This window comes from Osmia bicornis, chromosome 10 (assembly GCF_907164935.1).
Source record: "Osmia bicornis bicornis chromosome 10, iOsmBic2.1, whole genome shotgun sequence".
Classification (NCBI taxonomy): Eukaryota; Metazoa; Arthropoda; class Insecta; order Hymenoptera; family Megachilidae; genus Osmia; species Osmia bicornis.
The window spans coordinates 1,721,700-1,741,503 of NC_060225.1; the positions used below are offsets into that span (position 1 = coordinate 1,721,700).

The window sequence follows — 19,804 nt, forward strand, 5'->3', positions numbered from 1 at the left end:
CTTACAGTTTTTCGCAAATATCTCCAAAACTAACAATAAGCGAATCCGACATATTCGTTAAACTCTAACGGTTAGAGGGAAAAAATGCTTAAGATATCAAATTTTAGAAGATATTCAAAAATTACCAAAATCGAAGGGAGAGCGTCTTTTCTACAAGTTCATCTTTAATTATATATTGATATTGTATAAATATTTTAGTAAAACATAAAAATTTGTCTAAATTCTTGGGTTGGTATAATAACAAAGTAACGAATAACACTAAACCTTATGAAGTTCTACATTTATAAAACAAAAAATATTCCATTTCACACAAAATATTTATTATATTGCTAAAATGAAAATCTTAAAAAATAATAATAAAATTGTTATCTCACAAGGAAGTAAGTGGGTGCTATGTTATGTTTTCCGCAATAATTATTTTTTTTGATTTTATTAAAAAGAATATTTATTTACAAAACAAAGTAATTGCCAAATATACTAGCATACGCAATGGAAAGGAATACCGTTTTCCTATTGCTTGATATAGTTCGATTGACAATTGTCTATATAAAACGAGTAAACTTTTAGCGTTTGTTAACGAAGCAAAGGGATCGTGAAGAATCGAAAAGTGATTCTTGGAATATTGACAAGCCTCTGCTGCGGCAGCAACCGTATAATATCGCCAGGTCCACTTTTTCTTTGTGTTTAAAGTAATATAAAAAACTTTGACAAAAAATAAAAATATAGAATATTTAATTGTGGCAAGATAGCGTATATTGCGGTTAGTTGACAGAAAATAAGCAGGGCAAGTCCTTTTGTTTTCTTTTTATAATAACAATGTAATTACCAATTAAACCAACGCATTTCATTAAAACCCTGACAAATGTTTTTATAGTTGACACGTCGAATATCCTAATTGAAACGACATAACGCAGAAATGCGTCCAAAATTAAAATCAATAGAATTTTAATGATACATTGAATCAGAAAGATCATTATCGTGATTTATAATCGATGCATCTTGTTCTATGAAAATTATTTTACTCTATGTACTTTTATCGTGACAATTATTGTATATAATTGCAGTATATAATATTTTACTGACCTACAAAATTCTTCTACATCATGCAATATTATTAATATCTGAATAATAATCCATCTATTCTCCATTTTCTTTTCTTGTAAAATTTTAACTCGACATAAATAACAGATAAATGTAAAACAGTATTTCTATTAAAATTGTTGGTACAAAGAAACATTTTCTCGTATTGCAAAATTATATACAGGGTGTATGAAAAAGTTCGTGTCTTCCAAGATATTTCAAAGAAATTAGGTTTTAAAGGAGGGAAAAAACCGTTAAATGTAAAAATTGTAGAATTCAGATTTGTAGAGGCACTCGATGGTGACCTTGATTTTAACATCAAATTCTGAAGTCATTTCAAGGTTAAAATTATTTTCCAACAAAAATCCTATAGTTATGTGTTGTCGAACAAAATAAAAAATACAGAAGTTATCACGTTCAAACAGTAGAATGATAGATTTAGTCAAAAAAATGATTTAACCTTGAAACGACCTCTAAATTTCATCAAAGATCAAGATCAAGAAAAAGGTCACAGTCACCATCGCCATCAAGTAAGCATTTCTATTTGAACTTTACAATTTTTATATTTAATTTTTTTTTAGAACCGAACTGTTTTAAGATATTTAGATGTTCCGACCTTTTTTATGTATCTTGTATGTCGATATGGTAGCATAAACAGAAAAAATGAATGAAAATAAATAACATTCAGTCAGACGAATGAACTTGCGATGGAGGAAAAGAAATACAATGTAAAGTTAGATCGTACGGTGTTGTTATACCATACTTAAAAACAATCTTACCTCCCGCGGTAACTTTCATTTTCCTTTAAAATTATAGTCCGAATATTCATTATTTTATAAAGGTAAGAATACCATAATTATTGTTACTTTCCTATTTAAGTATAACTATACATATTAAGTGTTCTCATAAATATCCATGTATATGTATATGTTTCGTAATAGTTTGTTCCATTCCTTTTTTATGAATTAATGCTGTTATATTACAGACGTCTAGATACCGACATCAAATTTCACGATCCTCATTTGCTTTTATGTTTTTAGATAAATCTGAGCAATGTTTAGTAATTTTATAATATAATATTATTTAATGCATATTCATCTAAGAATAATTTGTTTTTTAAGCAACGAAGAAAAATATACAATTCTTGTACTAGTTCTTTTGAAAATCGAACATGTTAATTAAGAATATTTTTAAACTTTTAATTAAACGAGAAAAATCTTTGTACATACAATAATATTTCAAAATGTGTCTTAATGATTTCACCATTGCACAAATTTTTGTTGGTTAAATCAATGAAAATTATTTATTTTATTCTTTTAACCTTCTATGCATGCCCAATTCATCTCTCTTTAAAAGCGTTTTTCATCCATGACTCGTGGAAATTCCTTTCTTTTTCTGTATCATCCATTAATTAATCACTACTTGGTTCATTAAATGTCTTCCATTTGTACAATTCACAATTCGTCTTATAATAAAAGTATCATCTTATTAGTTGTTTTAACAGTTTAAAATAGTTGAAATGCATTGAAATTATATCATAAAAATAATATGTTAGCGGTATTTCAGCTATATCCGGAATTAATGATTGTTTGCTACTTATACTGTACAAATGTATGACACGATCAGGACCGGATTAAAATTTCTAAGGCCCGAGGGCTATCAAACCTTTAAGGGTGGTCTTCTCGGTTGGCTAACCTGGTTCAAAAATTGCAATTTATTCTAAATAAAAGTAAATAATATTTAATCGAAGACGTATATTGGGGTTCCGTGCAAAGTGGGGCCCGCAGCTATAACTTCCCTTACACCTACCCTTAATCCGGTACTGGATGCGATTGCCAAAGATGCTTGTTAACCTTTTGAAGTACATTTAATTTTGTTTTCTAACGATATTAAATCCAAATATAAAGATACATTTTTTGGTTGATATTATCGATCTTCAAAAGAAGGGAAAGAAGCTGTCACCAATTCGATTTTTATTCGTTTTGGAATATTATGATATGGCGAAAAATTATTATGGCTGGAAATTTAACTTTCATGTACTTCAAAAGGTTAAGATACATGTTTACATAACAAATTTAAAATTTTATTATATAGTTAACGTTATGTAGATTTACGGAATTAAAAATTCTTCAGATACACACGTATGATTACTCACAATCAGTTGGAATCAGTGAAACGACGATTAAATAAGTATTAGCAATGTATTTAGTACCTTATACGGTAATAGCGCAAACCAAACAACGTATTTTACTGTTTTTCTAGTTAACTAGTTAACTATAATTACCCAGTTCAAATTTCAAAACTTCGAAATTTAAGTTTCAAAGTTTTCGAAATTACCAATCACAAATCTTAAATTTCAAAACTTTAAAATTTTTATTCTACAGTTTCAAAATTAAAATTTTTTAGTTTTAAAATGTATAGTTTCAAACTTCTTAAATCTAAATTTTAGGTTGCTGAATTTATAGTCCTAAAAATATTAACCCTTGAACAGTAGAGCTTGGGTCAATCGAGACCCAAACTTAAAAAATGTATATATGTATACAAGGACATTAACCTAAAGTTAAATGTATAATTTTGAAACGAGAGTGTTTCATATACTGGAAGAATAATTTTCAGAGGAAGAATGTAAAATTTAAAAATGAAAATAATATAAAAATACAAAATTAAATGAAAATTGGAGCCGTCTCCATGGTCTACCGTCCAAGGGTTAATAGTAAAATAAGAAGTGAGACTCTCTTCCCATAGAGATGCCTGCCATGCTCAGTACTGTACATATGTATAGAAATTGTGATAATATACAGATGCAAACGTCAAATAAAATATTAATTTCTTTTTTATTGTCATATAATCGCTTACCTAATTATTAACAATACGGCATTTGGTTCATGCTATTTGTGTATATTCATAGTAACTTTGAAATAAGATTCCACAAAAATCATATTATATACTTTACACGGCATTAATTTCGTAATACCATATATCCATTTATAAAATAATAAATGTAAAATTCTTGCAAATGTTGTGCGTTTGCAATCAGTTACCACTAAATTATGTATACCCCATATGTTTTTAAAAATCTAATACTTTAAGTTAAGCGCATCATTATAACTTAGCATGAAAAAATAATTTTTAAGTGACAGAATGTACTAATTAAATAAAAACGACGAATCCATCCATAGGGATTTTCTTAGATCATAAACATCTAACTTTTATGCTTTGAAAGCTAAGTAACCATGATACATAGGAATAAAAATTGATTAAAAAAGATTCAATTTGTAAAATTCATGATCAAGAGCGCCATAGAAAAATATAAATCAGCGATATATTTATAATAATTTAGATCCTTTTTTTTTACAAACAACACAACATATTAAGAACACCCGCCATAGCAATAATTATGTTAGCATTATTATCGATACAGAATCCAGTACGGTACTTAAATATATAATCTTACATGTCCCATTTTTAAAAGACTCATTTAATTAGAAATTAGACTTAATTTGATTAAAAGTAATTTAAGATAATTATTAATTTATCAGGCGTAAGTAATAAAATTAAAAATATTAAAATAATAGAAAAAGACAGCATAGATACCGAATTTATAAAATTTAAATACTTTTAATACACATAATATGACGTTTTATCATTGGAATAAGTTTCATAAATCAAGGTAAAATAAATGAAATAAATAGAAATTTATGCACATAGGACTTTTCATGTTTCTTCCGTTAAATCAGGCATGTACACGAAATTGTCCAAGGAACATCCCGAGTACTCGCGGGCTACTTTGGGCGCTCGTGTCCATTTTACTACTTGCTATTCATACTCAGGTTAGATGAAGTACTTATACTGGGTTCAATACCGATTACTCTATAAAAGGTTCACCAATGTCCAGCAGGTGATTGTAAATATTTTTTAGAAACGCTTGAATAACAAAGTCGCAATAACGCGGACTGAAATGACTCAGAAACAAACGTTCCAAAACGACAAATATAAAGTATTTATATAAAATCAACTTTCACATATTCGAATCTCAAATATTTCACAGCGATGATCGCTCGGTATTGAGCAACTTCTTCATTGTGTTTTACAATTGTAAACTTAATACTCCACCAAAGATACTCAAGACACCTTATACTTTTCTGGAGATATTTACACCATTTAGTTTCTCTAGTGGAAAATTCAAGAAATATGCAATATTATAAGATTTATATTTTGAAATCACAGTTTTTCCTTTTTTCTTTTTTTTACTTACTTTAAAAAATAAGTATAATAATACAAGTCTAAAGAGAATACAATTAACTATAGCTCCTTATGTATTGAATTAAATTACACTTATAACTGTGTCAAAGTTATCTCTAATTTTAATAGTTAATTTTTTTAATATTCTCTTTTATCTTTTGAAATTTTCAACACAAGTTGTTTGTTATTACTCTATATTAACGTGATACTGCAATTAAACATTAAAAGAACATTTAGTGTAAGTCTTAGATATATAGATATATATTATGTAGGCAATAATGATTTCAGTATTTTAGAAAATTATATATAAAAAAATCAAAAATTCATACAAATTATATTTTAAATACAAAAAAGTAAAAAGAAGTTCGGCTGTCATAATTTTATTGAAATATAAAGTAAATATTATGAAAAAAAGAAAAAAAAGCTTAAACTGATGTATCTTTATTCGATCACTGTGACTTCGAACGTCTGATGTTAACACTAGGAACTAAGATTTTACATTTGTTTATACTGTCACATATTAAAATAGAATACTTATGCATAGTATTATCGCTATAGAATAAAATCATGCAAACATATAATTTAAGAATTATTTTTCCAACCTTTGGTAGATCATTATGCAAAATCAGAAAATCCATGAAATAATTTTCTTGCATATATGCTTTCAACGATTAGGCTCTGTTACTTCATTGAATAAAGGTGTCAATGAATCAACATCTTGCAATCCATCAAAATTACTAAGTGGGTCTAAATCGTTCGTTTCCGTATCAGTTTCTCCTAGAAAATTAGCTTCGAGTAAATCCACAACGTTCCTACACAAACTGATAGAAGTAGATTCATTTACAGATTCATTGTGTAAGTTTAAAGAGTTCAAAGTGGGACTTGAAAGTATCGGTTCGTTAGTCTCCTGATAAGTTTCTTGCGACTGAACTGTATGCAACGGTGTAGAAGGATATGATCTTGATCCATTACTATCTTCAGTATAAGATGGTGCGTATGCACACACTGACACAGGTAGCGGTGTATTAGGATAAGAACGCGACTGTATTATTTTCTGTAAGGTTCCACCTTCTGGAACATTCAGTACATTCGACGAATCCAGCATATCCTCTTCTGACAGGCTTAGATTTGAATTTGGTAGAGCACCCAACACTATTGAATTATTTTCTATCAGGCCTTCCTCTGTAGGTTGCTCTGGTAAAATCTCTAAACTTTGTGTCCCTTCTACGTTCAAAATATTTAATATATTAGTTATATTTTCAGATGTAATTTCCTTATCACTCATTAAGAAATGTTGATCGTCCGATATGAAATTTGGATCGACATCGTCGAGTAAGTACGCTGAAGTTCCTTCTGATTGACCTATCGATCCGAAATCGTTAAACTCGCTAGGTACTGGTGTAGGTGCTACAGAACTGCTTGTAGACGGATTAAAACTGTGACTTTGAAATGAAGGTAAACAGTGTTGTGTCGAGATAGGTGACATTAATGCAGGATTAACCATCCTGTGTAATGGAACTGATTGTGATCTATAAAGTTCATTGGAAAACTGTTTATTGTTATGAAATAATTCGCTAATTTCTTGATCAGGTTGGCTTTTCCGGTAAACATTTTTTATTTCCTGCAAATTTTCTTGACTTGGATAGTTAATAAGTAATTGTTTCTGTGGTGCTAGATCAGAAGATAAAAATGCAGCGCACTGTGATCCTTGTCCTTCTTTTTTTGGTATAACAGAAATTTGCATGGTACCACTATCAACCTGTACTTCCGACGATTTTGTAGAAATCAACGGTAATTGTGGCGTAGACGATGTTTGCCTAATTATATCCGGACCACTGGTGGGAACAACGAAGGTATCGTTTTTATTAGTATAAGGCATGCTACAGGATATCGAACGCGACAACGATTTATGAGCACGCACTCTGAAACTACTCGTTTGCAAATTACTTCTGGAACGTGGTACTGGTGTATTCCGAGGTGAAACAAACGGACTGGCGTTTGCTGAATTTGATTTAGAAGCGCGGCCATTAATGGGTGAATGCGGACCAGGCGATATTGGTGTGAAATTAAATATTCGACGACGAGTGTTTGGACTTTGCGGAACTCTATTAGTAATGACATTTGAATCTTGCACATGTTCTACAACGTTCGTTTCAAAACTGACCCTACGCTTCGTATTATTTTGATTTGAATGATTCAGCAATGTTGGTAATATTAAATTATGCTTTTGAGTTATCTCACGTTTGTCTACGTTTTGCCTAATAATAGCAGCAGGTAATACATCACTGGATGCGTGTACAGTTCCTGCTTTTAAATTTTGTTCTAAAATTAATCTTACTTGTGAAACTTTATCAGATCTTGATACTTGTTCATCGATAGTGATAGCATTAGCTTCTACATCAGAACTCGATGAATTACTTTGTTGAAAATACTGTAATAATTCTTCTTCCTGCTCCTGGGAATTGTTACCTCCGTTTAAATAATCGTCCAAAGCATCCGATTCGATCGAGCCAAGTTTCTCGGTTTTATCAACGTTTTCTTGCAATAATCGAATCTGATCTTTCGTTAAAACTGTAGAATCTTCGGTTGTGTTTAAACTACGATCAAAACTGCTAGGATAATTGTTTACTTTAATGCAACTTTTGGAACATGTTGACGATTCGATATCACAGTTTTTAGTAGGCTGATTGTCGACAGCCTCATTTCCTTTGCACTTGGTAGATTTCAAATTACTACCTAGTATCACCGATATTTTTCCAGGACGTTGTATAGATGTAAGTTTAGGCAACAACATATTGGAATGCTCTACATTCTCTTGTATCAACTGTTCTGTAAGTTTTGTTTGTTTTTCAGGGCTTGTCTCTGATGATTGATTCAATACAACTGGATTGGCACGCTTTCTGGAATTTTTGGATTTGATATCACGCTGTGTATTCGTACAGTTGGTCGTCATTATACTAGGATTGCTATTCTGTATGTCTTCGATCGATTGTACCACTATATTATCACAGTTGGATTCCAAGGAGATGTTAGATGGCTGACTATTAGCTTTAACAATTTTTTTCTGCCTATTTGTTACTACAGCAGATAAACTTATTTTAGTTAATGCATTTTGCCCACTTGATGGATTTGTACCTTGAGATGACTGAATGAATTTTAGTTTCTTATTTCCTTTAGATACCCCCATTTTATTATCAACAGTCTTCTCTTTGTTCTGATTCTGAAATATTATCACACTTATAATCAATACATATAAAATCATTTTAATAATTAATAAAATATTCCTTTTTTATTTAAATATATTATGTTTTTGAAACATGATTTTCTACCTGTATAATAGTATCAAGATGACGATGCTTTTGATCCCTTATATGTTCTCGCTGCTGTAATTTTCGTTGCAATTGTAATTGTGCTTCTCTGAGTTTTCCAGATTTCCCACTTATGGGTGTTATATGCAAATCTGTACTCGATTCTGTACAGAAAACATCGTTTTTAATTTATATATAAATATATGTGTAGTGTATATATATATATATATATATACATTAAGTACATGAAAATCAACAAACCTTTATTTGTCGATGAATTAGAATTTCCTGAACCACATAATATACATACAGCAGAAAGAGATCGAGTATCAACACAAAGATTATCAACGAGATGACGTGCTAAGGCACTCAAAGTTGGAAATTTTAAGCCCAACAGGTTTTCTGCCCATTCTCTGATCAGCGTAGAAGCAGCTCCTAACATTTCTTCAGTAATATTTTCATCTACTTCATCACCCTAAAAAATTGAATGGTTTAAAGTGCAAGTAATTAACATCCATAAAGGTAAGTGTTCCAAATTATATGATTTTTCAAACATATTGTAAACTTAACTACTTTCAATTCCAATATAAAATATACATATGAATTGAATAAATCTTTTTCAATCATAAAATAATTTACAAGTTGTAGAAACGAGTTATTTAAAATATTTTAATTATAGTCTTATATCTCACAATTTGAGTGCCTGATATATCAGGCAATGTTGGAGGATCCAACTTCACTCTTTTACGCATTCCAGCATAACAATAACGTGAATTGCCTCGGGTGCCCAATCTGCGTGGTCGAACTCTGGGATATACTTGTTTCATAACTTTTCCAAAATCAGCAGTTGATAAAGGTTTCATAGAATTTCGTGTACAATACATACTGTAAGTAAATTGAACAAATTTAAAAAAATAATTCCTTCTATAATTTATTGTTAACGATGTATATAAATCCTGAAGGAAAATTTACTGTATTATAACACATCGATACTACATAGTTTATCAAGAATTCACATAATGATTATTTAAACAGACTGAATCCAAAATGCTTACTTATATTCTTCGTAAACTTCTTGTTTTGGTAATGAAACATCTGGATCTTCTTCCAAATGCGTTTTAATCCACATGATAGTTTGATGAATTTCATAACGGTTTCCTAGCGGATTCAATGGTTGTCTTAAAGGATCAACAGTTGCCCCGCTATTGGTCAATGATAATGGAAGTTTCAGGTACAACAACAATTTTTCTTCTATTTTCAGTTGTTCAATTTGTGAAAAAATTTCTTGAATATGTGTTTTTGATTCTTCACTGCGCACAAAAATTAATAAAGGTATTATCATCAATAATCTTTTATTTATTTTCATTAAAGTAATAAAACAAAAATATTTTACAATTTTCTTTTTATTGAAAAACACAACAAAATCATAAAAATATATCATAACACATTTAATATAAATCTATATACAGAATGTTCTAACAAATTTTACAATAGTATCAGCAAATATATTTTCCTTGTTTTTAGTATTACAAATGTTTTGTGTCTAAGAACTGTACTATGTAGTAGAAATTATAATATAATAATAACGATGAAGAAAAATTAGAAACGTATTCATTTTTTGCAATATATTTGTTTTCAATTAAATTTATTTTTAATTCATAGGAAGAATAATTGTTCTCCAATCATTTATACTTTTCTTTATTAGAATAATTATTATTGTCTCAAACATTTATCATATAGTCTGAAACCTTTAAAATTTGTTTCAATTTAATTTCTGCTATTATAAAATGTATGAATATCAAAGTATTCTTTTTTTTAATGCAAAAAGGATTTTAGTATTTGTATCCGCTTTTAGTTTATGTTTTATACAAAAATTATTCAAATTACTACCATATACATATAACACTTCTTGTATTTAATATACTTTTTATATATCTTCACAAAAATTAACCTGCAAACTATGAAGTATCAAATGTTTGACTTTTTCTCTTAATATTCATTATAAACTGTTTGAAAAAAGTAAAAAACAAGAAAAATATTTTAATTGTTGATTCTATATAAAAACATTTTTTTATTCTTCAAATATATTTTCATTTAATAAATTAATACTTTTAAAGAAGCATACAATATGTACTATTTTGTATTTTTTCCTTCTCTTCTCATTTTCCACGATAAATTTTCCAAAGTTAAATGTTCATTTCATTTCAAGATATTAATCATTTATAAAATAATATCATGAAAGTTTTATCTTGATATAATGTTACTTCTTTAATAAATAAGACAACAATTTTGTAATATACATCATACTAGTATAAGTTCTTTGAAAAGAAATTTATTTCTTTGTAATGAAATATTAGTTTCTCTTTTTTCAAACGGGGACAGGTGTGTGGAGGGGAGATGGTGATAGCGCGCGCGTTTGAGAGAGCGAGAGAGAGAAAAAGATATTACATTAACCTGATGCTATCCTCGATTAGGAGCCGAATTTTGTCGCACTTGGTTGTTCCATGATTTGTTAAGGCCGTGAACTTGGCCGCGATAATATCTTGAAGTAGGTCGTCGTCGTGGAAGCCGTTTGAAAATTTGCCGGTAGCCAGCCGCTGATTTGACTGTAACTGTTTGTTATTGTCATTAATACCGGCATTATTACTACCTTCACCATTCTCAGGAGAAACGTCAGTTCGTTCCTTCTTGATTCGTTTACCGTCGAACGCGCTTTCGTCGACATTAAGCTCGATTCTCGCGGGTGACTTGCTAACGCAGGGCTTCGTTCGATCATGGTTATCAGTATTCATTGTACCCCGTCACCGGAGACGCTTTTATAATTATGTGTGTAAAAATTTATCACCACCCGCTGGACGCGAGCACCCTACCATTTTGTCAAAGACAGCTGGACTATTTGTTAGCATTGCACTCCCAGTGATTGCACATAAGCGCCATTTGAGACCCTCCACTCGCGCGGACTGACAAGTCGCCGAAGTGCATACAGTATGAAAATAACCGGAAATTTGTCATACCGCTCTTATGCACAGCATTTTGCCCGTGATTAGTGGCATAAACAATTTCAACGGAACGAACTTATGCGCAGCCCATCATGAATTTCAAATCGAGGATTAGTGGACGGTCTACCACACAACGAAAACTTCAGCACTTTGCGCGTTCTTCAATTACCATAGATTGTGTTTTATATTAAGAGTATATCGCTTCAGTTTCTTTCATATCAGGTCGCGTTCTCACTGAATTCACCATTTCATTTAACAATAAAAACAACTATCATTGATAAACTTTGTTCTCAATTTTTAATCCTTAAACTGTATAATTATATTTGGTATATTTTTATACAACTCTTAAAAGTTATTGAAAATTCAGTTAAATAATAATAGCATTATTTAATGATTATAAGAATTTTATGAATTATTTTTAAATATGTCGTATTTCTTATTGGGCATTTTCATTCTATGTACATATGCATATATTATATATATAATTATTTGTTTAAATACATATTTATTTGTATGTATGTATGTATGTATATTCGTTAAATATATTCAATAATGTGATTGGTTAATATTAACAGTTGAATAGCTACAAACGGTCTGTGTATAATATACATATACATAGTATATATATATATTTTTTTTTTATTTATACAAAATATGTATTTTCATTATTATATAATCGCGAACATAAAAAAATTATTTCATATTAAAAAAGCACATATAAAGTTTTACAATATATAAACAAGAATAATATTGTTTTATATATATATATACAGGATGTCCCAGTATTGATGGTACAAATATGAAGGGGATTATGTATACATGAGAAAATTAGTCGAAAATATGAAATACAATTTTTTCATTTGAAGCTTTGTTTTTGAAAAAAATCAACTGTGAATCTTCTTCGAGTACCTAACTATATCGTGATTGATCGAATTTCTATGCAAATCATATTTCATAGGTTTATTGGTAATAATAAAGCATGTAATTTTGAAGATTTACTTTATAAATGTAAAAATTGTTGAAAATGTTGGCCACCGTACTGCATATATATACAACTGTACTTTCCGAATTATACTATATTAAACGATACTGATTTTCTCGAAAACAAGACCTCCAAGTAAAAAATTTATTCCATATTTTCGACTCATTTTTTCATGTGGAATCACCCTCATCATGGTTGTATCATCAATACTGGGACACCTTACATACATACATGTAGTACTGCTTTATTTTGTACCAAATCATATTTAATTACTCTTGAGCAAATTTTGAATTAATTATACAGTATTAAAATATTAAAGATGTTTCTGGGATGATTGCAAAATTAGTAAAACCGAGAATTGCTTGTTTTATTCTCTAAATTCAAATGGTTGAATTCATTTTGATTAGTGATGTACTATTTAACACCGTATTTAATATTTCATGTTGTATGCATACATACAATTGTATATACCTCTTGAAAGTAATAATTTATTATTAGTTTTTAACATCATTTTTTATAAATTTTTACATGTTATTACTAAAACGTTTACTATTCGTTTTGACAGTCTGATGTGGAGCAATGTCGAGTAATAGTTACTAATGGTTACTAATAAATCTTTATACCAAGAAGAAGTCATGTCACGCGGTTTTTAAGTTTGAAAAGAAATAATTATCAAATGTTTATTTCGTAAACGTATAATATAAACTAATTTACATTTAACTTTGGTAAGTATTATGCTGTTAATAAGAAAATTTTCTTTTTTATATATGTTGAGTAATGAAATACACTGATGTTATTCGTGTTTAACCTCTTATAGACCTTGAATAACTATGCTAAGGATGTTAAGCATACCTCCAAGTTCTTATTTAAATCAATTTGGATTACAAAAGTATTCAAAATATTATAACCTTTGTTTGAAAAGAAATATTACATCCAGTACTATAAAATATAAAGCAAGTTTAATTGAAAATGAAGTTAATAAATTTCAAGAAGGACAAGTTATTCATGGTTTTATCGTGGATAAAATTGCAATGGTGGATGAAGTGCATCTAAATGCAATAGAATTGACTCATTTGGGTACTGGGGCACAATATTTACATTTAGCAAGAGACGATAGCAACAATGTATTTTCAATTGCATTTCGTACACCTCCAAAAGATTCTACAGGAGTACCTCACATTTTGGAACATATTACCCTTTGTGGTAGTAAAAGGTATCCATGTAGAGATCCATTCTTCAAAATGCTAAGAAGATCATTAGCTACTTTTATGAATGCTATGACAGGACCTGATTACACTGTATATCCATTTTCTACACAAAACTCAAAAGATTATAGAAATCTACAATCTGTATACTTAGATTCAGTATTTAAACCGCTTTTGAAAGAACTTGATTTTAAACAAGAAGGCTGGAGATTAGAACATGAAGATGTTCATGATAAAAATTCACCTATCATTTTTAAAGGAGTAGTTTTCAACGAAATGAAAGGTGTTTTCAATGAAAATCAAACAATATTTGCCGAACAATTATTGAATAAAATTCTACCTAGTCATACCTATTCTGTAATTTCTGGAGGAGATCCTCTTGTTATTCCTACTTTAAGATACACTGATCTGTTAAATTTTCATCAAACTCATTATCATCCTTCTAATTCTCGATTCTACTCATATGGTAATTTTCCCTTAGACGATCATTTGAAATTTGTTAATGAGCAATACTTGTTTCTAGTAGATAAGATTGACACTTCTGCATCAGAGGTTCCTTCAGAAAAACGATGGGATAAACCAAGAAAAGAACACATTGTGTGTAAACCAGATCCCATGATTGCAGATCCTAACCGACAAGGCAGCATAGCTATTGGTTTCTTATGTAATGACATAACAGACATACAGAAAAATTTTGAAATGCATATTTTATCTCAACTTCTTTTGAAAGGTCCAAATTCATCGTTTTATAAATCCTTAGTAGAGTCAAATATAGGAATTGCTTTTGGTCCGATGACAGGCTTCGATTCTCAGTGTAAAGATACAATATTTATTGTAAGTTTACTTGGTGTCAAAGCAGATGATTTTGAGAAGGTAGAAAATATATTTAACGAAACTGTACAAAAAGTTATTAAGGAGGAATTTAGTAAGGATCACGTTGAATCTGTTTTACATAGTATTGAACTTCAAACAAAACATCAAACTTCTAGTTTTGGATTACAATTACTTTTTAATTTAACACCATTATGGAATCATAATGGAGATCTCATAAAATCAATAAGAATCAATGAAGCAATTAGAACATTTAAAGAAAAAATGAATAATAATCCCAAATATCTTCAAGAATTAGTGAAGACATATTTAATGGATAATACTCATAAATTAACATTGACAATGTTGCCATATGAACAATACGATCATGATAAAGCAGTTGCAGAACGTAAATTGTTAGAGTCGAAATTAAAAGAACTTTCTAAGGAAGAATTAGAACAAATTTATATCGATGGACAAATTTTACTTCAAGAACAACAAAAACAAGTAGATGTAAATGTTCTTCCTACTTTGAAAATAGAAGATATAAAAGTCGATGTAGAACGTTACAAATTAATGGATACAAAAGTAGTTGATGTTCCTGTACAAGTAGCTACTGAACCAACAAATGGTGTATGTTATTACCGAGGAATACTTAATACACAAAACTTGGAACCCGAATTAAAAAGTTTATTACCACTTTTCAATAATATTATTTCAAAAATGGGTACAAAAAATTATAATTACAGAAACTTTGATCAGTTAATACGACTAAAAACTGGAGGCTTAAATTTTATGAATCACATTGTAGAACATAAGAATAATTTATTGCAATACGAAGAAGGAATACTAATAGAATCTTATTGTTTAGATCATAATATAAACGATATGTGGAAATTATGGTTAGAATTGTTTAATAATGTCAAACTGTCTGAAATTGAAAGATTTAAGACGCTTGTTAAAATCAATGCCGCAGATCTGATTAATGGAATTGCAGATTTAGGGCACACATATGCAATGAGTAGTGCAGCCAGTTTGGTTTCTCCAGTTATGAAATTCAAAGAAAATTTGTCAGGAATGGAATATGTTTTGAATATGAAAAGAATAGCACAAATACAAGACTTAAGTCCTGTATTAAATGAAATGCAAAAGATATCTAATTATGTCTTAAATAAACAATACTTGAGGTCAGCAATAAATTTATGTGAAAATAGTAAAGACAAGATATTAGAAAGTGTTAATGAATTTTATAGTTCATTAAAGGGTGTACCTAAACATATATATTCTTCCGCATGTAATGAAAATATCGATATAGGTGATAATGCTATTCACTATGTGCTACCATATACAGTAAATTATACAGCTAAAACAATTTTCACTGTACCGTATGCCCATCCAGATTTTGCACCTCTACAAGTACTTGCTAAATTGATTACATCGCTTTATTTACATCCAGAAATTCGAGAGAAAGGTGGAGCGTATGGTGGTGGTGCTATGCTATCGTCAGATGGAATCTTTGCATTTTATTCTTACAGAGATCCTAATTCTACTCGTACTTTAGATCTGTTTGATAAAACTTATGACTTTTTGTCAAAACAATCATTAAATCAAAGTGATATCAATGAAGCAAAATTAGGAATATTCCAACGTGTGGATGCACCAGTTTCCCCAAGTAATCGTGGAATGATTAAATTTAAGTATAACATAACAGATAATGACATTCAAGAACAAAGACAACGATTAAAAGGTGTAACTAAAGAGCAACTGATGTATGTTGCTGAAAAATATTTACAGCCTAATCAAAAAAACATTAGAGTAGGACGTGCATTGATTGGACCTATTAATCAGGATTTATTTAATAGACATTCAGAAAATTGGAGAATTGAGAATCAGGAAGAAGAAACTCAAACAAGAGCAGCTGAATAAAATTTGTAATAAAAACATTATTGATATGTTTATATTTATATGCAAATATGCACGTACATATGAATGTATGTTTTATACATGTTTGCTTACGTAATTAAATAATTTAAGATTTATGTAGTTTTTGTGTAATAAATATTATAAAAATTGGTAATTGTTGAGATCAGGTTACACTTCACCGATATTGATGAAATTTAAATATGTTGTAAAACTCAACATTTTGAACAACCTTTTCCTATACATATAACCGCCGCTCGGCCTTAGTTTTCGAGATATTTTCGAAAAACTGTTGAAACTAACACATTGAATTCTGGCCATCCGTATGTGTCCGTGATAACATACGCATTAGTATGGGATCGCCGCTTTTCTACTGTTTTTGCAGGCAGCAGCACATGTAAGTACGCTGCAACAATCTAGCGTCTTGGCGGAGCGCCTCCACTTCCACGCGCCTGAGGGCGGACCACAGCCAGGTAAGCAGAAGGGGCCTACACAGGACGGGGTGGACTCCTCCACCATTGGACGAGGGAGGATCTAGAATCCACCAAGGAAGGGATATTGACCGGCATCACGCGAAGATCTCTTCCGCCAAGCGCAGAATGATCAGAATGATTATGTCATCTGAAATCGACGGGTCGTTCTCACGTTCAAAAAGTTCTTTGAACTTTATAATTTTTCCACGATTGTTTAATAAATAGTCGAACTTTGAAGCAGTGAACAACAATTTATTGAATTCATTTTCGCGCCTTGCGAGCAGAGCGCTTCAGCGCCCCACGAGTACCCTTACCCACGTTCTGAAATCCCAAAATTCCCTAAACCACTAAGTCCACGCACAGCCGACTCTAGTACTAGCCATGCTGAACAACGTGGCAACACCGCTCACGTGACAATCGGGAGTCCTATTTTCAAAAACAGAGTCCTGTGCTCGGAATTGTAATTACCGTCTTTTTTAATTAAAAGCTGTAGTAATATACGCTATTTTGTATTAATTATGTATAAACAATACATAAACGTTGCAACTATGGGAAGTAGAAGTGATGTGGTAGTATAAAATTGTTATAAATGTGATATAAATTTTGTGTACTCTCGAAGTAGTTTGGTGTTGTGAAGCATGATATTTGAAATATTTACAGTGGTTTCAAGAAAATTTAGGTATGAAGCAAAATGAAACCATCTTTGGATCAAATTGAAACATTTAAGAATTGATAAACATGTATATAAGTGAATAAAAACCTTGAAACAAGCGAAATTATTGGAACGAAACCAAAGAGGTTATGTGAAGTCCAGAGACTAGCCGAGAGTCTGACGACGTTGATTGGCTGGGAGTCTGGGAGTCCGGGAGGCAGATAGTAGGGTAGATGTTGATATATTCGGACCGGACTCCCGCGGTGTTGCCATTTTTACTTCAGCACGGCTAGTACTAGAGTCGGCTGTGGTCCACGCGCAACATAGAATAATTATATTTATAGGTTATAAAATTAATTATGAAAACTATAGTGTCTATTATGAAAGAATAGTATGTAATCCTTTGACTTTGTTGCGAACCTCGCCTGTATGTATGTGTGCAATATCGTGTGAATTTAGCTGCAGGCTTGTAATCGCAAGTGTTGAATGAAATGTAATATGGCGACGATGCCATAAGAGTATGACTGCAGCATGTCTGCATTATGTTATATCAATGCCCATAAATTAGGAGCCAAAATTCAAAGGAATAAACAAACAATAGATAAGACATTGTAAAACTTAAGCCGGGTATCCACCAGTATCAAACGCCCGTATCGTATCACCGTTCCGAACCCTTTCGAATAGGCAGACGTTGCCTCGTTGCATGCAACGGCGTGCTACGGCTCGGACAATAGTTCTTCGTGTCTTGAAATAAACTCCTATAGGCGAGAAGTTTCGATTTGCTGCATGCTGTTCCTTTAGTGTAATTATCCAAACCATATCGTGTTTGGTATCATTTTAATCAGAAAAACGTCACAAATATCTTGGTAACAGTTTTATAAGAAAAAAATGAAAAATAACAAAGTTCAGTCGTTGCATTAGTATTATCTCACTGATATATCCGATTCCAAATCATATTATCTCGTGCCCCAAGTGTCACGTTTCCACTTGACATAGCATTTCGGGCCTTCGCCTGGGTATGTTGTTTTTACGTTTCAAGTGGTCTCCGAACCTATGCTTTGAACAGCAAGAAACCGACAATTTTCGGATCGGCCCGTTCCTTCACCTCCGTATCACAGCCCAATAGAACTTTCGATACTCGGCAACGGAAACATCTCTGGAAAATTAACATTGTCCTTTTTCAATAATCATACAGGTGATTATTAACATTGCTCTTTTATGTACAGCGTATCACCGAAGATAATTGATCTGTTTCAATATATTTAGACGATAAAATTTATCTACATTAAATCAGATTAAGTTCATAAATAATTTCATCGATTTTTAAATGAATCCAATAATACTGCAAGATTTCAAATAAATTGAAACCCAAGTGACGGCACGAAACGCTATGTCAAGTGCAAACGCATGAACTTTTCCTTCGATGGAACGGCAAAGAATCGACAAATTTTTCGGATCAGTCCGTTGCCTCCGTTCCTTTGGAACGGCACGCAGCAAAACGAAACTCCTCGCCTGTAGTGGCCCAGTCCTATTGCCTAACCGTTTATATCAAGAAACGAAGAAATGTTGTCCGCGCCGCAGCATGCCGTTGCATGCAACGTGGCAATGCCTGCCTATTCAAAAGGATTCGGAACGGTGATACGATACGGGCGTTTGATACTGGTGGATACCCGGCTTTTGAATTCGTCGCGCCTCGAGTATCAACTACCGCCGGCCCAAGTCCGATGACAGACATATGGCTTGGGGTATCGATAGCCTAAAGAATCCTGAGAGATCCTTGAAAAACAGGTCAAAGCCCCAAATGCATTGACCCTGCCACGTGTCAACCCTTGCATGCGTGCTGACGCTAACAGGTTAGATTCTAAGTCCCGCGTAAATTTCCGTGACGGACCGGATTCCGACTGTAGTAAGTAAGTCCTGTAAATTAGGCTAAGTGCGAAATGGCTCCACGCGTCGTCTAATCTCCAGGCTATATTGTGTTGTAGCACTCGAGGCAGGAGATGGCCGCCAGACCAGCCCGACAACGTCGTGCGCACCGACCAGACCGCCCCGTTACATTACTAACAGCAATTCCAAAGCAAATTGAGTCTGGTATGAATATTATAGAAGTATTAATTTTATTAACCATTTAAT

General features: G+C 31.3%; 2 protein-coding genes across 5 annotated transcripts; one reads left to right on the forward strand and one right to left on the reverse strand.

Moving 5' to 3' along the window:
• Nucleotides 1-5,747: 5,747 nt before the first annotated feature.
• On the reverse strand, nt 5,748-11,859 carry LOC114881209. 4 transcript variants are annotated; one of them, XM_029197916.2, is made up of 7 exons: nt 11,501-11,859; nt 11,079-11,242; nt 9,686-9,940; nt 9,323-9,515; nt 8,892-9,105; nt 8,652-8,794; nt 5,748-8,542 (listed from the first exon to the last, which is right to left on the reverse strand). In XM_029197916.2, the coding sequence occupies exons 1-7, from the start codon at nt 11,534-11,536 to the stop codon at nt 5,987-5,989; spliced, it is 3,561 nt and encodes a 1,186-aa protein (XP_029053749.2). In that variant the 5' UTR covers nt 11,537-11,859; the 3' UTR covers nt 5,748-5,986. The 4 variants fall into 4 exon arrangements, with proteins under 4 accessions (XP_029053749.2, XP_029053748.2, XP_029053746.2 ...); XM_029197915.2 differs by having other exon boundaries at nt 11,332-11,859; XM_029197913.2 differs by having other exon boundaries at nt 11,079-11,857.
• A 954-nt stretch (nt 11,860-12,813) lies between these two features.
• On the forward strand, nt 12,814-16,703 carry LOC114881211 (presequence protease, mitochondrial). Its single transcript, XM_029197917.2, has 3 exons — nt 12,814-13,091; nt 13,177-13,336; nt 13,429-16,703. The coding sequence occupies exon 3, from the start codon at nt 13,442-13,444 to the stop codon at nt 16,550-16,552; it is 3,111 nt and encodes a 1,036-aa protein (XP_029053750.2). The 5' UTR covers nt 12,814-13,091; nt 13,177-13,336; nt 13,429-13,441; the 3' UTR covers nt 16,553-16,703.
• The last annotated feature ends 3,101 nt before the right edge of the window (nt 16,704-19,804 follow it).

Excerpts from the sequence above, each read along its gene's own strand:
- LOC114881209 (XM_029197913.2), bottom strand. The coding sequence starts at position 11,422 with ATGAATACTGATAACCATGATCGAACGAAGCCCTGCGTTAGCAAGTCA. Across the intron at positions 9,516-9,685 it reads GAAGTTTACGAAGAATATAA|TATGTATTGTACACGAAATT; the intron begins GTAAGCATTTTG and ends ATTTACTTACAG. Across the intron at positions 8,795-8,891 it reads TAATTCATCGACAAATAAAG|AATCGAGTACAGATTTGCAT; the intron begins GTTTGTTGATTT and ends TTTTCTGTACAG.
- LOC114881211 (XM_029197917.2), top strand. The coding sequence starts at position 13,442 with ATGCTAAGGATGTTAAGCATACCTCCAAGTTCTTATTTAAATCAATTT.